The sequence below is a fragment of the Notothenia rossii genome (genome assembly GCF_949606895.1).
Source record: "Notothenia rossii genome assembly, chromosome: 4".
NCBI lineage: Eukaryota > Metazoa > Chordata > Actinopteri > Perciformes > Nototheniidae > Notothenia > Notothenia rossii.
Window position 1 is genome coordinate 58,375,054 of NC_136902.1, and position 18,579 is coordinate 58,393,632.

At 39.7% G+C, this 18,579-nt stretch overlaps 1 protein-coding gene and 1 long non-coding RNA gene across 5 annotated transcripts; one reads left to right on the forward strand and one right to left on the reverse strand.

Moving 5' to 3' along the window:
* Positions 1 to 485: 485 nt before the first annotated feature.
* Positions 486 to 9,431, forward strand: LOC307035556 (uncharacterized protein). 3 transcript variants are annotated; one of them, XM_079675048.1, is made up of 18 exons: positions 486 to 650; positions 1,574 to 1,685; positions 1,815 to 1,947; positions 2,049 to 2,123; positions 2,292 to 2,687; positions 2,875 to 2,979; positions 3,088 to 3,320; positions 3,400 to 3,578; positions 4,168 to 4,261; positions 4,343 to 4,578; positions 4,796 to 4,910; positions 5,312 to 5,429; positions 5,510 to 5,601; positions 6,040 to 6,157; positions 6,255 to 6,356; positions 6,455 to 6,628; positions 7,094 to 7,270; positions 7,498 to 9,431. In XM_079675048.1, the coding sequence occupies exons 2-18, from the start codon at positions 1,617 to 1,619 to the stop codon at positions 7,830 to 7,832; spliced, it is 2,751 nt and encodes a 916-aa protein (XP_079531174.1). In that variant the 5' UTR covers positions 486 to 650; positions 1,574 to 1,616; the 3' UTR covers positions 7,833 to 9,431. The 3 variants fall into 3 exon arrangements, with proteins under 3 accessions (XP_079531174.1, XP_079531173.1, XP_079531175.1); XM_079675047.1 differs by having other exon boundaries at positions 2,875 to 3,320; XM_079675049.1 differs by having other exon boundaries at positions 2,875 to 3,320; positions 7,472 to 7,610.
* A 3,241-nt stretch (positions 9,432 to 12,672) lies between these two features.
* On the reverse strand, positions 12,673 to 14,980 carry LOC307037710. Of its 2 annotated transcripts, XR_013807768.1 has the most exons (4): positions 14,826 to 14,980; positions 14,497 to 14,564; positions 13,952 to 13,995; positions 12,673 to 13,068 (listed from the first exon to the last, which is right to left on the reverse strand). It is a non-coding gene; the product is annotated as an uncharacterized lncRNA (long non-coding RNA). The 2 variants fall into 2 exon arrangements; XR_013807769.1 differs by having other exon boundaries at positions 12,708 to 13,068; positions 13,952 to 14,564.
* Positions 14,981 to 18,579: the final 3,599 nt, after the last annotated feature.

Here is an 18,579-nt window from a genome sequence, read left to right on the forward strand (position 1 = left end):
TAGGAATTATTCATGTCATGGGACCTTTAACCGAATTAACTTTTCAAGAAAAGGTGAAAAACACGCACAAAGAAAATGTAATTCCCTCTATGCAAATACTTCTATTAAATCTTATGAGAGACTATTTGTAGTCATCCTCACTTCTTACTAAAAAAACACTTAGTGAAATTACAGTGGTATAAGTCATTTTATAAGTCACCTCCTTGGTCGAGTTGTTGAAGAAATATGTTTCTATGAATAAAGAGGACATGTTGCAGTGTATGCTCCTTTTATCCACCATGGCCTTTAATTTGAGGCCAAGAGGCGATCTGTTTCAGCTCAGCGTTGTGATTCCTGCCACGGGCCAGTGGACAGCTCAGCCCACTTAACGCATCTGAAATAATCAGCCTGTCCTCCTACAAAAAACGACCAAATAGGTCGATTGTTTAAGCAGTGTTGATCACGATATTACGACCCATAGCCACGTAGCTTTCCATTATTCATTTCTAGCAGCAGTTTATTACAACCTTTTGTCACGTTTTGTCACGATCGTAATCCCGTGAACTTTAACCTTGCGCATCAATAAAAGTGGGACGAGCCAAGAAGATGAAGATGAAGAAGAAGATGAAGAAGAAGAAGAATTGTTAAAGAGCGTCAGAGCTTTACAAGTGGTAAATCTGATTTCTGTATTTCATTTGATTTGTTTACGCTTTTAATTAATCCTGTCGTTTTTCTACTAATCATGTTTAACCACGATATTTCAGTTTTACGTTTTAGGGCTGGCCCGTGGCATAGGCAGTATAGGCGAATGCATGTTGTTAGCAATAGCATGGCTGTAAAGGTTAGCGCTTAGCGCTTAGCTTATATGCGCTAACGGATATGTATTGCAATATAAGAAGGTTCGTCTACAACAAGTTGGAGGGAGAGTTTTCTCCTTCGCACAAAAGGAGCTAAAATCTTGCCTAAAAACAAAACCCTTGGTAGCACGTGACATAACACATAACAATGGCAAAAGTATGTATATTCAGCTAACCAGACCAGGACATGATATGAACGTAAACAATGCGAAAGGAAATGGCACTTTAATAATAATAATAATAATAGTTGACATTTACATGGCGCTTTTTATAATGCACACACTTTTTCTTTCTTCGAAATGTCACCTAACATGTTGCATTAATGATAGTTAGGGTAAGTTCAACACTTGAATATCATCAGGTCATAGTTGTTTTACTACTTTAAACATTCGCTAATTCAACTTAAGTTTTGTGAAAGCATCACATCTAGTTAAAAAGAGAAATATATGTCCCTGTAATTACTGATTTACCTGGGACTTGATTGATTTTGGTGCCTGTAGTTTTATTTTGGCAAATGCTTATTTATGAAGCAACAATTAAATTACATGGTAGCACAGCTAATCTGAGTTCATCTGTTTGGTTTTTTTCAGGTCATCTATCAATTCAATTATATGAAGTAGCCTATTATCATAAAAAAATCAACGGTTCTTTTCAGAGCCATATTCCTCTTCCTACTCTCTTTCACCCCTCTCGTTTTCTTGTCTTTTGTTTTGTTTTTCTCCCTCCCTGTATGTCAGTTCATCCTTTGTTTGTTGTTGCCCTTTTTATCCTCACTTAAAAATGGCATCCAAGCAACTGAATGAATGGCTAGAGATAGGGAATGCCCTCGCAGATGAGTTGGCAAATAAGGCAAGTACAACATTATCCAAAAATGTATTATAACATTTACCCAAATGATAACAGACACACACATTACAAAGATGTGTGTGCAACAATTAAGGGAAATATATAATCTCTTTTATATATTTATATATTAAGATACCAAAGAAACCAAAGAAACCGAAGATACAGAAGATACCAAAGAAAATAACGCAAGGATCAAATGTTTCCTGGAGGAAGAGGGACCTGGATGGGAACATTATAGCCCAACATTGGAATAAGAATCGATCTGGTCTGTAAAATATAATCTAGTTCTAGTGTTTCATTAAGTTTTAATGTCGTTGGTCGGTCCTCAATAATGTTTCCCATATCATCGTACTTTGTTTTATGCAGTTAAACCTTCCAGCTCTCAGAAGTCCCCAGAGGTCGAGGAGACACATGAGATTCCTCTACAGGTCCCAAGTCTTGGTATGCACAATGAATTCTTAAATTATCCTTCAACTTGAAATGTAGGTAATTGTTTGTAGTATGTAATAGCTTTGTTCATGATACATTGTAAAGTGAAAAGCCATGTATGGAATATCTTTTTTTAATTAAACTAAATTCCATGATTTGTTTTATATTTTGTTATTTTAGATCAACATCTTCAGACACTGAGAAACCTGTTGGGTTCTCTCACTGTCCCTGCATCATCAGAAGAAACACCCACTGCATCAACATGGACCCAAAGACAGTTGAAACGTGAACAAAAATTCAGAGCTGCAATGCCAGAGCTCCTTAATTTGAAATTGGCTGCAGAGATTGTCACCACACGTTCCTGTCTCCAATGCAAAACTGCTGATGCTGTGGTCCGGTGCTTGGACTGTGTTCCACCAGGAACTCCCTTTCTTTGTCCGGCATGTGACCCTATTATCCATGGTAAACATGTCTTCCATGACAGGGAAGCCATGTTTGATGGGTTTTACAGACCTATTCCTCCCACATCCTTAGTGGTTGTGGATGAAAGTAGCCAATATGGACTCTGTGAACAAGGTGGGTTCAAATAATGTATTACATATTCCCTTACCATGGTTTCCTAATGTGCACTACATATACAGCGGCATCATTTTCACCATTTCGGAAGTTTGCTTTAATAGTTAAAATGTCTCAATTTGTATTGACTACATTTCCTAACATGTCCTAACATGCATATGAATCTCTGAAATTGTCTTTGCTGCAGTGTGTCTGCTTCCAATTCCTCCGCCATCCCAAATCTGCTTCTGTGGTCCAAGCCAAGATTTCACCATCATCCCAGGAAAGCAGACCGTGTTGGTGACTATCAATGGTTTGTTGCCACCAGAAGACGATCAAGCAGAAATACAGGATTACTATTATACTTTTGTCCTACATTGCATAGATAGCTGTCAAATTGCACATTTATATTTTTTCTCAGGTCCATACAACGTTCGTCTGCCTTCTGTGTGCTGTCCAATTTGTTCCGCCAAATGGTCCCCGAGCATAGGTGACTTGCTGGGATACAAATACTGGCCAGCAACCGACAGCTGCAAAATTATTTTTAAGTTTGATGTGTTCACATCATTCGAGCAAATGAAATTGGCCAGCCCAGCATTATCCCAGCAAGTATTTATAAAAATGCTTGAACATCGATCGTTTTCCACAGGAAGGGTAAGAATAAAATGTGGTTTTCAAGATTTTTGAATACCAAACTTTTAATTAACCAAATGAATACCATTCTTGTTTCCAGACAGCCAGAATCTGTAGCGATACCTTCCACAGAGTCTTTCGGGAGTTTGCCTTCTGTAATTACAGACAAGAAGATCTATGCCTGGTGGAGCCCTTTAAATGCCCAGCATGCACACCTGACATGCTGGCTATTGCTGTAGATGGCAATAGAAAGCATTATCGCTTCAAGAAGTCCAGAGGGTCAGTGAAATCATATTCTCATTTTAGTTGTTGTTTTATTGACTAAGCTGAATGTCTTTGCTGAAATGTCTAACTTTCCCCAACTCTGCAATTTCTTTTTCCAAAGTTTGTAGACCATCAGAAAACAATAGTTGGTTTGAAATTACACATAATTATATAAATCCAATTCATAAACATTATTGTATATGACGCCTGTAAAGTTAACTCAACTTTAAAATGTTAAATGGTTGACGTTAGTTGGATATGTTGGAGCTAAGAACCAGTTTTGGATATAATCGCTTCATGAAAAATGTATTAAATTGCCCAGGAACCTTTTTCTATGCCTTCCTCTGCCCTATTCCATGCCCATCAATATAAAGGATGTACTTTTATTTTTACCTTTTTACAAGAAGTCAGTAAACTTTTCACTAATGTTAAATAATGGTGGCAAAAGACTTTACACAGAATTACAGATCAAATTCACAAAGACCTTTTCCACATTTATGAAAATGTTATGGCAAAAGCAAATTGGCCACATTAAATAGAGGACACAATCAAACTTATGTATGTATGATAATGTTGCTTACAATGTCTTTCTCGAATTTCGCAGGACAGATGAACCGTCTCTATTTGATGGACTGTTCATTGCCCAGGACAGTAAAGTGTCTGCCTTTGTCGACAAAATCAGGAGCCAGATGACGATTGTAAGAATCTATTCAATCCCCTAACCCTTTATTTATTTTTCTTAGCACAGGGTTAAATGTAACAGATTGTGTCTATTTCAGAAAAGTGGTCCTGATGTTTGTGGACCGGCAACATTCACAGCTTGCAGAGAAACCTCACACAAGTCCAGGGCCAAGGTGGATGAGGAAGGACTGCAAATAGCTGTGTGCAGACATGGCATCTTACTACAAGGCCTAAATCACTACCGTGGTGAAATATATGCCTACCCAATGTTCCTGCAGAAGGAGCTGGCTGAAGTTGCGAATGCAACATTCTTTTGTATGGATGTTGCCTGCAGGTAGTTATAACTATTGCAAAATTGGAAGTGTTTGTGGGAAACGTGTTATCTATTTAATTCTTGCACATCCAGTAGATGTAAAGCAAAAAAAGCATTCATTTGGATAAATGCTGATGTTGGTTACAAGGATTGTACTGGTAATTTTAAGGACCTGGTTTATCTTTTTACTATTATGCCATCATGCAACTGGAAAAGCTAATTGATTTTGTCATTACAGGTACTGGCCTTATTTGGAGAAGATGGCAGCAAAGTTGCCTGAGCTCCAACCACTTACAGAGATGAAACCTTTTCTCTCTGTAATGCACGCCAAGGCCCACACAGGCAAATGCGAGGTACAGTATGCAAGTTAAACATTTGTGTCACTAGATTCAAATGTTTTAGAAATTGTAGTGCACATAAGAATATCATGTAGTATATTCTATTCAAGCCTGTGGAATAATTGTAATAGTTACAAATGTTGACAAAATTGTTACAAAACAGACTGTCACAAGGATAGGCTTCCAAAACCCATTATGTTTATTTTAGTAAATATATCCGCACTGTAGAAATAATGAATGAACAGAGCTTCAAATAACTGCAGTTGTGACATTGTAGTTCAAAGCATAATTCAATATCAGAACATTTTAACTTTCTGAAATTGCTCCTGACACTGATGATAACTAAAGATGTACAGTACAAGAAATTATAATATTGAACTAAATAGCTAGATCTCATTGTTTATGATTCTGAGCAGGTGAAGTGGGGTGGCAGAAGCCAGGAAGGTGCTGGAAATACTGTCGGCGAGGAAGTGGAACAGGTTAACAGCTTCCTCTCAAGGGCAGCTCTGACAACAAAATACATGACCAAATCAGGTTGGTAGAGGAAAACAAATAGTTTTAAGTAGTGCCACATTGTAAAGCTCATATGAATTTTCATGTTTTTGTGTTTACAGCTAGAGCAGATATGATAACCGTGCTGGCTATGCAATGGAACCACAGGAAGGTGGAGAATCTCCACAAGACACTCTCAAAGAGATTTGTCAAAGTAAGACGTCCATGCTGCATTTCAAAATGTATATTAAGACTATCCGAGTTTGTTGTTGTAGTAATTTAACACCATCCTTAGCTACATGTTGTTGAATTGAATGTATTCTGCAATCATTTCATTATGATGGCGCTGCCATGGCACACTGTTCTGCCAAGAGAGTCTCTGTTCTGTTTGTTTTTAATAAAGCACTATAGGTTGATTCATCTGAATTTCTGGATAATAATAATAATAATAATAATAATAATAATGTTAATCCTGCTTGATCTTGAAAAAAAAGGGACACTAAGGTGATACTTGCCAACCTTGAAGAGAAGGTGTTTAGCATTTCATGTTGTTGTCTGGTCAGTTAATGTGCATAAAGGAATTCAGTAAAAAGCAACCTTCTCAACCAACTGGAACGCATATTCACTTTTTCCTTTTAAACATTCTAACCAGACTACACAGAGAGCACAAACTGAAGTGGACAATCTTGAGAGTTTCAAGCAAGAGCTGAACATCTCCCTGGAGGACACGGAGCAGTGGGTGTTGGAGGTCAAGCAATGGGCAGCCACTGGTATGTTATATGATCACTGTGGTATAGATTTGGTTCCATATTTCCAAACATTTGGCTTCATGTTTTATGATTACACCTTGTTGTTTCTGTTTTCAAGAGAAACATGGAGCCCAGAGTAGCCAAGAGGAGCTCCAGAGAGAAATAGATGAAATTATTTATTCCCTCCGAAGAAAGAAACACGACCTCTATCGACAAAATGGTATTTATTATTACGTTATCTAGAAACAATATTTGTTTCTTGTTGTTGTTGTTTGTATTATTAATATTAGTTTATTTGTATTTTTTTTTACTTTACAGACAGCAACCAAACAAGGCAACGCAAACGGAGAAGACTGACAGAGCTCAAGAAGAAACTCAGAGAGAGGATACTGCAGTACAACACCATTGATGCCTGTTCAGAGAAAATTGACACAGAAGCAGCATGCGGTCTGTCTGAGGATGTCATTCTGCCCTGGGAGGCGCAAGGAGATGGTAAGAAACAACTTGTTTTTGTTTGCCCTAGATATTCCATAAATTCAGTTGAAGTACTAGAATACAATCACCAATGTAACACAGAGCTATCAACATAGGTGTCACAAATCATCATGATCACAACAAATCATTTTAAAATAATTATATTGAAAGGTCTGTATGATGTTGCCCTATCAAGTCTTAATAGTCTAGTCTCACTGGGACAGGCATATCTATGGAAACAGTAAAACCCTTCCTGACCACCCTGAACTGCATACTAATGTTGAATCTCAAGACATACTGAATGTAATTCTGCCAACATAGACAGAATTGAAAAAATTCAGCAAGCGGCGAGGTTGAATTTTTTTTTACCAGATTTTAAGGTTTTGGTCAATTTAATTAAAAAAGATTGAATACAAACTGATATTATTTGTTTTATTAGCCTTACCATTGTGGTTGTTATATTTTGTGTTTTTTCCATTAGAGTGGTGAACCTGCGCACAAAGAGGCGACTTTTTGACCAGGTTATGCTGGTCAGGCGTATGGAAGAGGAGAAAGTCATCATTGTGAAGGAGATGACCCAGCATTGTCAAAATCTGAGGCAGGCACTGGACAAACTGGACCACCTCCTTCATCAGACAAAAGACGACATCAGGAACCAAAGTATGTTCCACAAATACCGATTTATAACATTTGCCACTGCCCCCCTCCCAGTGTCAAATGTCTATCACTGAATAGCATCTGTAATGATTGCATTTTTTCTGAATCACAAATCTTTTTAGCTAATATACAGCCTCGGAGTTAAACATTCAAATTGCTTATATGGAACCAACATCAATGCTAACTAAAAGTTTCCTTACATAGACTGTCATTTTGTCTTTTTATTTTAGTTTCTCCAAGCGATATAACAGAAGAGGGATACAGGGGACTGCACTGCTGTATTTTACACCATCAATATCTTCTGGAGCAGAAACTGAGCAGAGTCACCAGCACCTACAGCTGTATTGGCTCGGACTCGTCTTTTCTCATGATGGAGGAAGACATTGAAGACGGTAATGAGGACGACGAACAGGACGGTGATGAGGACGGTGATGAGGACAACGAACAAGACGGTGATGAGGACGGTGATGAGGACGGTGATGAGGACAACGAACAAGACGGTGATGAGGACGGTGATGAGGACAACGAACAAGACGGTGATGAGGACGGTGATGAAGAAAACTAACAGGACGGTGATGAGGACAACAAACAGGACAACGAACAGGACTTAACAAGTCTATTGTGTTGTATGCATGTCAACGTATTAAAACGAGTATTACGATTGAATGGCTTGTTTATTACCTTTTTTTTTTATATGATCCTGCTTTGCATTTACTATGTCTGGTATTCAACTAAATGCCATTAGCAGTTATCAGTCACCTTCAGATCCGAGTTACCTCGAGGGCCAGAGGTTCCCCACCCCTGGTATAAGGTTTTGGTGATCACCTTTATTATCATCATGTCATTTAATCATGACCTGTTTAATTAGCCAATGCTTACATCCAAAGAATGTGTCTAGACTTTACTCCTACAGACACACACTAACAATACAAATTGAGCTAAGTAATACACTCACGAGCCACTTAATTAGGTACACCTTGCTAGGATGGGTTGGACCCCCATCTGCTTTCAGAACTGCATTAATTCTTCATGGCATAGATTAAACAAGGTACTGGAAGCATTCCTCAGAGATTTTGCTCAATATTGACCTGATCGCATCACGCAGTTGCTGCAGATTTGTCGGCTGCACATCCATGACGCAAATCTCTGGTTCACCACATCCCAATGGTGCACTGTAGGATTTGGATCTGATGACTGTGGACTGTGACATTTGAGTAAAATTCATTGTCATGTTCAAGAAACCAGTTGGAGAATATTTGAGCTTTGTGACACGGTGAGTTATCCTGCTGGAAGTAGCCATCAGAAGATTGGTACACTGTTGTCATAAAGGCATGGACATGGTCAGCACAACCCGGTATCACGGCAAGACGTGAACATGTGACGATTTACCATGATGGGAGACGTGAAGCTGTCACGATTTCGTCCCTTCAAACGTGACAATTACACAGTATTGTTAACGTGGCCCAACCAGTGGAGATATAACCGGAAATGCCAAGCAAATGCTACCCCGACGGTCGGTTGTTATTATTATCAATATTAATATAATAATGATTTCATTTGTAATAGTCACACTCAATTTCGCCAATTTTCTGTTGCCCCAGCTGGTCGGCACCTCTTTTAGCAGATACAAAGGCTACATTCATTTATTAAATCGATGTGTGTGGATGTGGAATTAACGGACGTGACGTTGCACGATTGCGTTACCAGGCAACAGCTTCGGTTCATGTTAATTTATAAACTCTTCAACTCGAACCGTAGTTATATTTTAAAACATTTTAGAAAGCCTCACGAAATATTTTAATGTACATTTTAATTTAAATGTGAAGGAATGTGTGTATAACAAAATACATCCGTCAAAAACAATACCGGAAACAGACGTAGGCAAGATCCTCGGTTAAGGCTAGAAAGGATCCTTCTATTGTAAATATGACGTCACGTTCTCGTTGTAACTCTCGTTGTAATCGGAGCGGCTCGGAAACACATCTACAGCAGTAACATGATGCAACATACACATTAATGCAGCAGCAATATTAATAGAGAAACATCAGACATAATAGTAAAACACTGCAAGGGAACATTTTATTGCACCAGGAGCTATCTTGGGACTTTTACTGCGACAACGTTGACTTGCCTGTGAATAAAAAATAAACCATAGTGTTGGTGATCTACAGTGTTGTCATTCTTCTTTGAACACCAGCAAGACCGCTTTTCAACAATCACACTCCCTGTCATTGACATAATTAATAGATAGTTTAGCTTCTCACCATCATTTGCTGTGGCCAACTGATGTTAACGATCCTAACTGAAAGGCTGCCTGCCAAACGTAAACATTCAGCCACGTGACATTCAGCCGAACTCTCGCGAGAGTTTTACACAAGACGGATCCTTTCTAGCCATAACCGAGATCCTCAGCTCGGTGATTCATGGTTTAGCCGCAATGCACGTTGGGAAATGGTGTTTATGCGATGTGAAATCCGAAAACATTTAAAAAAAATAAAATAATACTTTATTCCGAGTTTGCTTGCTTTTCTCTTTGGAGCTAATCACATAACGGCATTGTAATACATGGTTCGGCTGCATTACATATTACATATCTGCCGTAGTTATCTATTTATAGAGCCCTGATGAGAAGACTTCTATACAAACAAGAAGAACTGCCGCCAAAACTGAAAATGTGACGTGGATCACAAATATATCAGCCATTTAACAACATCTTAGATTTATTTTCACACAATATGTCTCCTTGCAATATCAACAGTAATTCGGCTGACTTTTATATTTGATCCAATTGGTAGATAGGCAGTATTTACACCATAACGGTGCACAGCTGATAGACGGGCACCTAGTGGTTAAAGCACGTTATTGAATTTTATTATTATTATTAACTAACAGAATAAGAGACCTGACAGGTGATGGTCAGACGTTGACCTGGCTGCACAGTCACAGAGGCTGGCTGTGTCAACTGTTCACACTTCACACCTGTACAAATACAAAAAAAAGTTATATGACAGATTATCCTGTTAAACAGCAGTATAATAAGTGTTGACTCACTTCCAGCTGCCAGCAGCAGCAGCAGCAGCAGCAGAGAGAACATGATGATGATGACTCTCATTTAATTTAATTTCAAACCTTTATTTATACAGGTGTATCCCATTGAGATCATTGATCTCTTTTTCAAGGGAGACCTGCTCAAGTAGGTTCCACATGAAACATAAAAACATAAACAGAACAACAAAAGGACATCATACAGCACCATTTACATAACTATCCACATAAACAGGTACCAATAGCTTCCGATTGAGTAGCATCCAACCGAGCTTTAAAAACATTTAGTGGCACCAGATTGCTCAGTTTCCATTTAATTTGCAGACTATTCCAAGACAGAGGAGCTGCGCATCTAAAAGCTGTCTTCCCTAAGACAGTCCTAGCAGTTGGCACATTTAATAAAACCACAGCATTCGATCTCAGGCAGTAGCCACTTACAATTTTCCGTGAGATCAGGGAGCAGATATAAGATGGAAGTTTCCCTAACATGGCTTTGTATATAAAAATGTACCAGTGACTGAGCCTCCGTACAGTTAGTGAAAGCAAACCAGCCCTTGCATACAGGGTACAGTGATGGGTTAATGCTTTACAGTTTGTCACAAATCTCAGTGCACTGTGATACGCAGCATCTAACTTGACCAGGCAATTGGCAGGTGCATTCATATAGATCAAATCACCATAGTCCAGCACAGGTCAAAAGGTCACAGTGACTAGCCTTTTCCTGGCCTCAAGCAGAGAAACAGGACTTGTTCCTGTAGAAGAAACCTAGCCTAACCCTCAGCTTTTTAAGCAGGTTATTGACATGAAGTTTAGAAATGTGAGACAATCATCAAGCCAGATACCAAGGACTCTGAGAAGACGTGAGCTCCTGATCCCCTTTAATCTCCACTGACAGTCTCTTGTGAAGGCCTTATAACTGTATCACAATGGATATTACTGAGTTTGCATAGAACCAAACGTGTTCACGTGTGAATGTGAACATTAATAGAATATCACCTCCCATCTTCAGAGCAATCCGACTATTATAACATTAGCGTTAAGAAAGCTTAATTAAATATCTGCCACAACATAAGTAACTGGATCAAAGTAACAGTACAGTCCGCGGCATCACATCATAATGTATCATATATCTCCTTATCTGAGTCAGCTGAGCCGTATCTGGCCGTGCAACACTTACAGTGTCACATACTGTATGCAAAAGTATTATTTTAAGCAACACATTACGAAACACTCGAGTCAAATGTAATTAAAGTCAGATCGTGTCTTAGACGGGGCATATCATAAACCTGTTAATGTACGCATTCAAACACTTTTTCTTTTACCAGCTGTGTTCACCTTGCAGGTGCAGCTATGTGGCTTTTATCCTGGATAAAGTGTTTGAGTCATGGATGTTTAAAGTCTTCATATTTGTCTAATTATATAGTTGACTTTTCATTCAGGAAGTATACGCGCTGCGCTGTCAGTACGCTTCTCCATGTTTGTGATTGGTCGAATGCTCCAAATACTACCCCTTTTATGTGAACGCGTACCTAACTAGATAGGACACGGCTGGCTTGAGCGATCCACTTGATAACCCGTGTCGTAGTGCCGTTTAGCGAGAGGGCGTATGTTTTGGATTAGGCCAACCGGCTAACTCAAACATATCCAGGTTAGGTTGAACCAGTTTCGTGGTATACCCCCCAGGTCTTGTCCTGACTGAGCACAGGCACCTGTAGCCTTGGCTACTGTGCTCTCAGTGTTTTGTCTCCCTTTTCCTGCCTATTGGCGTCAGCTGATAGAGGTGTTGGTTTTATCTTGTTATGCACAATGTTGATTCTTCTCTCAGAACTAGCTAAATATGGGTCTGGGGTAGAGATCTTCAGAATTGGTTTGGCATCTTTTGTGTCAATTCGTGGCACACAACATGTCTTGTGAATAAACCATCAGTTTGCCATCAAAGTTCCTGCTCTCCTCGTGTCTCTCTGACTCCTGTTTCCATTGCTTCAGAAGTTTCCATCGCATATGAAAGATTTTTACATGTTTGTAAATTATTTTGGTTTCAGTGTGTGTGTTTCACATGGGTGAACAGTATATTTATATGTTATGGAATGAAATACAATGTCAGATTAGGGGAAAGTTAGGGGAGTGCATGTTAATGTGTCTGGAGGTGGCGTGTTCCAAAAGTGTTTGGGTTTGTCTGCCGTGTGTGGGCTGCGTTCCATTTCAAATTGCCGCCTGTACAATGTATGCACCAGTCTGTGATATGCCGATGTGCAGGCCCGCCCCTCCATACACGCCGATCACACAGACTGCGTCTGCCTCTCGCCCTCATTTTGTGGAGGGAGCCTCATCTGATGCGCAAATGCGGCGCAATTGAGCGCGCCACAGTTTCTGCTGCGAGGCTCCACTAGCTGTAATCGGCTTGGTGTGTCCAGGGTTTACACACCACCCCCCCGTCGATGCTCGCGAGGGCCTCATCACATCACAGCCCTGCCGATGTGATATAATGTATAAGACCTTTTTCCTCATGGGTGTCATTCACAACAGACCAATCATGACAGTTTTAGAGAATGAGTTTGTATGGATACACTTAAAACATATTTGTATTTGTCTTGGCTTCAGCTCACTGATAACATAAGAACACAAATAGGCACAACACTTACATAGATGTTTTTTTTATATGTATTTTATTACTCCAAAGTAGAAAAAAAAAAGTCAGCCATATTTAACTGGAAAAGTTTTCCTTTGGCTCCCAGGAATTTTTCCACTTCGCCCCACTGTAAAACAGAAACAGTCAATCAATCAATCAATCAATGTTTATTTATATAGCCCAATATCACAAATGTTACATTTGTCTCAGTGGACTTCACAGTTTGTACAGAATATCAGTATGACAATACTGACACAGCAAAAAGTATAACTTTTTGGAATATGTAGTTCTACAGTATGTTGACAATGCTATTTCAAATGAGAAGATATACTAAGTCACTCAAAAATATCATGATGAAAGTGCAGTATAATGTATATATTTATATATAACACGTACATCATATATAATACAAGGTACATTTTTTATTTCAAAGTCAATGTTTCATTTGACCAATTCTTTGAATTTGCTGTCTTATCAATGCCCAAACATACAGCACTAAACTTAGACAACTGCCTGCAAGACTGCACACAGAAATAATACTACTTACTACTACTAACTATACTTATAGTATAATTGTTAAGAACAAATGTAACAAGTCAGTAACTACAAAAGAGATCAAATACCATCCAGCCTCACATATCAATCATTTAACCTTTAGTGATATTGATCAATGATAAACTCTATTGTATATTTTAATTTCTATTTCAATGTAGGCTACTTCCCTGCTTATGTGTTACAATCAGACAGCGTTTCTAGGGCGCAATGTCTGAATGACGAAGGGCAGAGAACTTGGATGTCTTACTTTATGGCGCAAACGTCTGATAGAGCCATTGATGACATGGCTCCCCACCCCCATGTGATCAACTAAATTCAATTTACTGCTGAGGAACCCAAAATGTTTAAGTTAGTGATCTCAGGGTTGATGAAGTTGGTTGGTAAGACTACTTTGTGGCCCCTGTTCTGCCAGACCCATCAGCTACACTGAAGGAAACTTCAGATTAGATACATACCATCCAGAGCAAGACTGCCACTGCACCAACACCTCGGTATGGCCCTGAGTAAAGAAACACAGATTTTAGGTAAACTTCATTTTTTTCAAATGTCATACATGTAAATACAAAAAGTCCAGTGAAATCAAATGATAATTTGAAATAATAGTAGGTACGATTAACTCAAACATATGAAGGACTGTAACATAGTCAATAGCATTTTCCCCATCAGTTTAATATTTTGGAATACTATTATTATTTAAAAAAATATTTGTACTGCCAAGAATAGGAATTCACCTACAAAGGATTACAAGAAAAAATGTAATATACAAATAAATGGCTGGACATGATGCATTAATGCGACATGAAGCATTACACAAGTACCTCAACCTTAAATTAATAATAAATTATTGTTACTGTAATTTCAATATTTACATTAGCAGTCATGCTTAAGACTGAAACAGTCCTTTTAAACAAAGTATACGAAAATCCAATAAGATAAGACTTGGTTCCACGGAAACATTATTGTCATTGTTTATTTATTTAAAAATATTTTCTAAACAAACCTCCCTGATTCGTTCCCTCAGTAGTTTTTTGTAGGGGAAAGTGTCTGACCCTTGATGAATGGGACATTCTGCAAGGAATTAAAAGATGGTAATAAGTTGAAGTTCAGCAATAACCTCCTAAACATTGCCTAACATCACATTGTGCTCAATTAAACTGTTCAAAATGGCACTGAGACTTTTGATACTGCAAAGTCTTAAACAAAACAAAAGGTGGCGTATTCTAATTGTACCGATGATTGTTTTCTCTCTCTTTAACTAATTCAATGTGCAAAATCAAACACAGTTTCAGTCGATGTAAATAAGATAATTACTAATTAACCCGCACATACCATTAATTGCCACTTTATTCCTCGTTGGTCTTCTTTTCTGTGAGGAAGACACTGAGGAGAGAGCAGGAGTCAGCCCGGAGGAGAGAGCAGGAGTCAGCCCGGAGGAGAGAGCAGGAGTCAGGCCGGAGGAGAGAGCAGGAGTCAGCCCGGAGGAGAGAGCAGGAGTCAGCCCGGAGGAGAGAGCAGGAGTCAGCCCGGAGGAGAGAGCAGGAGTCAGCCCGGAGGAGAGAGCAGGAGTCAGGCCGGAGGAGAGAGCAGGAGTCAGGCCGGAGGAGAGAGCAGGAGTCAGCCCGGAGGAGAGAGCAGGAGTCAGCCCGGAGGAGAGAGCAGGAGTCAGCCCGGAGGAGAGAGCAGGAGTCAGGCCGGAGGAGAGAGCAGGAGTCAGGCCGGAGGAGAGAGCAGGAGTCAGCCCGGAGGAGAGAGCAGGAGTCAGCCCGGAGGAGAGAGCAGGAGTCAGCCCGGAGGAGAGAGCAGGAGTCAGGCCGGAGGAGAGAGCAGGAGTCAGGCCGGAGGAGAGAGCAGGAGTCAGCCCGGAGGAGAGAGCAGGAGTCAGCCCGGAGGAGAGAGCAGGAGTCAGGCCGGAGGACACAGGAGTGAGGAAGAGAGTGAACTCAGTGTCAGTCTCGGTGGTAAGAGGTACAGACAAGTCTGATCCTGGGTCTGCGGCCATTTCTGCCTGTGTGGTACAAGGGCCCTCAGGTTCAACTGCCAAAGTCACTATTGAGAAGAAAAAAAAGTAGACGCATGGTGAATAAATGACCAAGTATAATCCGCCATATACATTTATAATCTGAGTAATTACAGCTAAAAATGAAACAGCGGAACATCAGTGATTCTGTGTTACAATGGCGTTTGTTAGCAACCAGGAAATGACACCAGTAAGGACAAACAGATGAGAATGCTGCGTGGGGTCTGGGTGCCGTGTTGGCGGGACGTTGGGGGGCTCGCTGCTCCGCCCTTTGAGGCTCGAGGAGCAGACAGTGTGAGCTGGATTACTGGTGTTGTTTCCTGGTTGCTGCGTGGGGTCTGCGAGACAGCGAGGAACTCAGCCTGAGCGCACACACACACACACACTCACATCCAGGCTGTGAGTGTGAGTGCGTGTGTGCGTGAGGAGATCCACGGAGCCTCGGCTGAGAAAAGATAAGGCTGAGTGAGTGTGTGTGAGCCGGTACGTCACTATGCCCGTTACGTCACTATACTCAGGAAGATTTTTTTTTGAAAAAGAGCAGCATAGACAGGTATTTTCTGTGTTAGAGTTTTACTCGCTACAGGGTGTACTTTGAGGGTTTGTGACTCTGCAGACCGTTTACATGCAGGAAAAGCTTCATAACACACAAGGGGACGGGTAATAACCAGAAAAGCATGACATGGGCCCTTTAACTGACAAAACAAGACATAACGACATATTTTTACTACTTGGTAAACAGTGATTCACATTTTTTTACATTTAAAACCAGATAACTGAGCAACTAATTTACAAAAAATGTTAACAGATACATTGCTGAAATATAGCATGCAAATTTGTATACTTTACCATTAATAAGGCTTTCGTAAATCCTCTTTATGGTAACAAGTGCATTGTTACCATCTTCTGTCTCGATTTGCCATGGACAGATGCAATCGGCCGCAAAACCATTTGTGCCTCTCTTGGCAAGAAGGAGGATGGGACGCCGATCTAACATTTTCCATTTGTGGAGCTGGAACACAATGGACACAAAAAAACAAGAAATATTATGTACACAACAGCTCTAAACATCATCACACACCTAAAGCCATTATAACTCCATTTATTTTGCATAAGTGAAAAATGCACTGATGTGATACGTGTGCACATTGAGGAAGGCACCCCACAATTAACCAGGTGTGATTTTAGACCCCTTTTAGGTGAGCCCCTAAAAAAGAACTGTAAAAAAAAAAGAAGTTTATCGAGCTCGGGTTCACTTTGAGTTTTTTTTACATGGGCATAGTTATTTTTATATGGGTTAGGGATGCCAGCGATTATTCTATTTTTCGAATATTCTTTATAGTCTCCATAATCGAAAATTATTTTTAAAATTCGATTTTATTTATATATATTTGTATTATTATTTATGTTTTTCTTTTTTTTCCTGGCTTAGTTTCAATTCGGCGGCGAATAATCGATTAATATTCGCCAGGGCTGTCCGATTTTGATCATGGTCAGTTTCTGGCATCCCTAATATGGGTCCATTTAACTCTCACATTCAGATATCTGAATAAGCTACATTTAGCTTTGAAACATGTCAGCAAGCTATAACCTATATCATTTCAGGTTCAAAGTTCTGCATTAACAGCACTTCAGATGTAAAGCTGGTGTTACAGGGGAATTTTGAAATGACTGTTCGAACACGGCTCAAAGTCAGAGACTCTGGTAAGCTTAATGAAAGTGCTTTTAAGGGCCTCTTTATTAATACTAACTCTTTCCAGGTCTTGATTGTCTTTCAAGCACTATATTAATATGGGCTGGTTTTGATTCTGTGACATTCTTGGTTTTACCATTTATTCAAAAATGTATATGATATTTCATTTATTTTACTTTTGGAAACCATAGTCATATAATTATGTGTTTTCCATACTATGAAGTTCCAAAATAAAATATAAAACACCAAAATGCAGGTTTTTTTGTAAGATATAATTAGCAAAACATGTACATTGAAGCTCTGATTCTAGGAATAACCACTGGCCTGAACTATGTTACTTCTGGTTAAGAAATAATGTTTTACTAAAACTGGGTGCTTGCAAGTACAAACACTATCTAACATCAGTTCGAAAAAATGTGTTATGCCTTTACAGATTTAAATACAACGGTGACAACAATTTTGCTTAACACATTACATGAAGTGCATTAGGCATGGGCGGTATAATGTTTTTCATACAGTCATACCTTGCTGACATCATACCGTGGTATACGGTATATGACGGTATCAGTCCCAATTTAAGGGGTAATTTCTCCCCAAAACATTTTTTTTACTCACTATATCAACAGCCCCACCAAAAATATTTTCCACCAGCCGCCACTGACGGTATGACTTGGGTCGACTTGAGTGAGGTGGCGTTCGGCGGCAAATAGATGTTTCGAACGGTATATTATCTGTTCGGTGTAAAATGCAGCCCGAGCCGGTAGACGCTCGCAAAGTGCCGCGACGTGCGCGCAATTGCAAAACAAGGGCTGCATACATGACACATTGTGCAAATGGCACATTTTGAGATCGAATACAGGACGCGTTTGTAGATGTCCGACGTTGTTTCCATAGTGAGCTAAGTTAGCAATATATCATCATACATAAACATTTTCCGGGAGTAAATACTTGACTTATTGAATAAAGTTTGCTATATTCACTAACTAGTTTGGCAATATTATTCCGTGCATGTGTTAAAAACCTTATTTCCATTTGATTCATTGGATTACTCGCGTGAATGTTTAGCACGTAAATGCTTTCGTTTTTAAAACCGTCCGACCTCGACTACAAAACCATCAACCAGTTGCATAGGATTAAAAAATGTCAACACTCACTCACCCCGTCTTAAACATTCCCAAAGAAGTGCCTCTGTCTCTCGTTGTGCTGGATGAAGTCACTGGCGACGAGTAAACCCAAAATAGTCCCAAACAGGCGCAGAGGTATTTTTCTTTTTTACTAGTTGTCCGAGTTCGGGGCCGGCAAATGCTGCCGCCATCTTGCTCAGCTCAGCTCTGTGCTGAGCTCTGAGAGCGGGAAAGACAGACTGCCCTCCC

Bases quoted from the DNA above. Each gene is read 5' to 3' on its own strand.
- LOC307035556 (XM_079675047.1), top strand. From the start codon at position 1,617: ATGGCATCCAAGCAACTGAATGAATGGCTAGAGATAGGGAATGCCCTC. The intron at 3,579-4,167 runs GTCAGTGAAATC...CGAATTTCGCAG, and splicing joins CGCTTCAAGAAGTCCAGAGG to GACAGATGAACCGTCTCTAT. The intron at 5,430-5,509 runs GTTGGTAGAGGA...TTGTGTTTACAG, and splicing joins AAAATACATGACCAAATCAG to CTAGAGCAGATATGATAACC.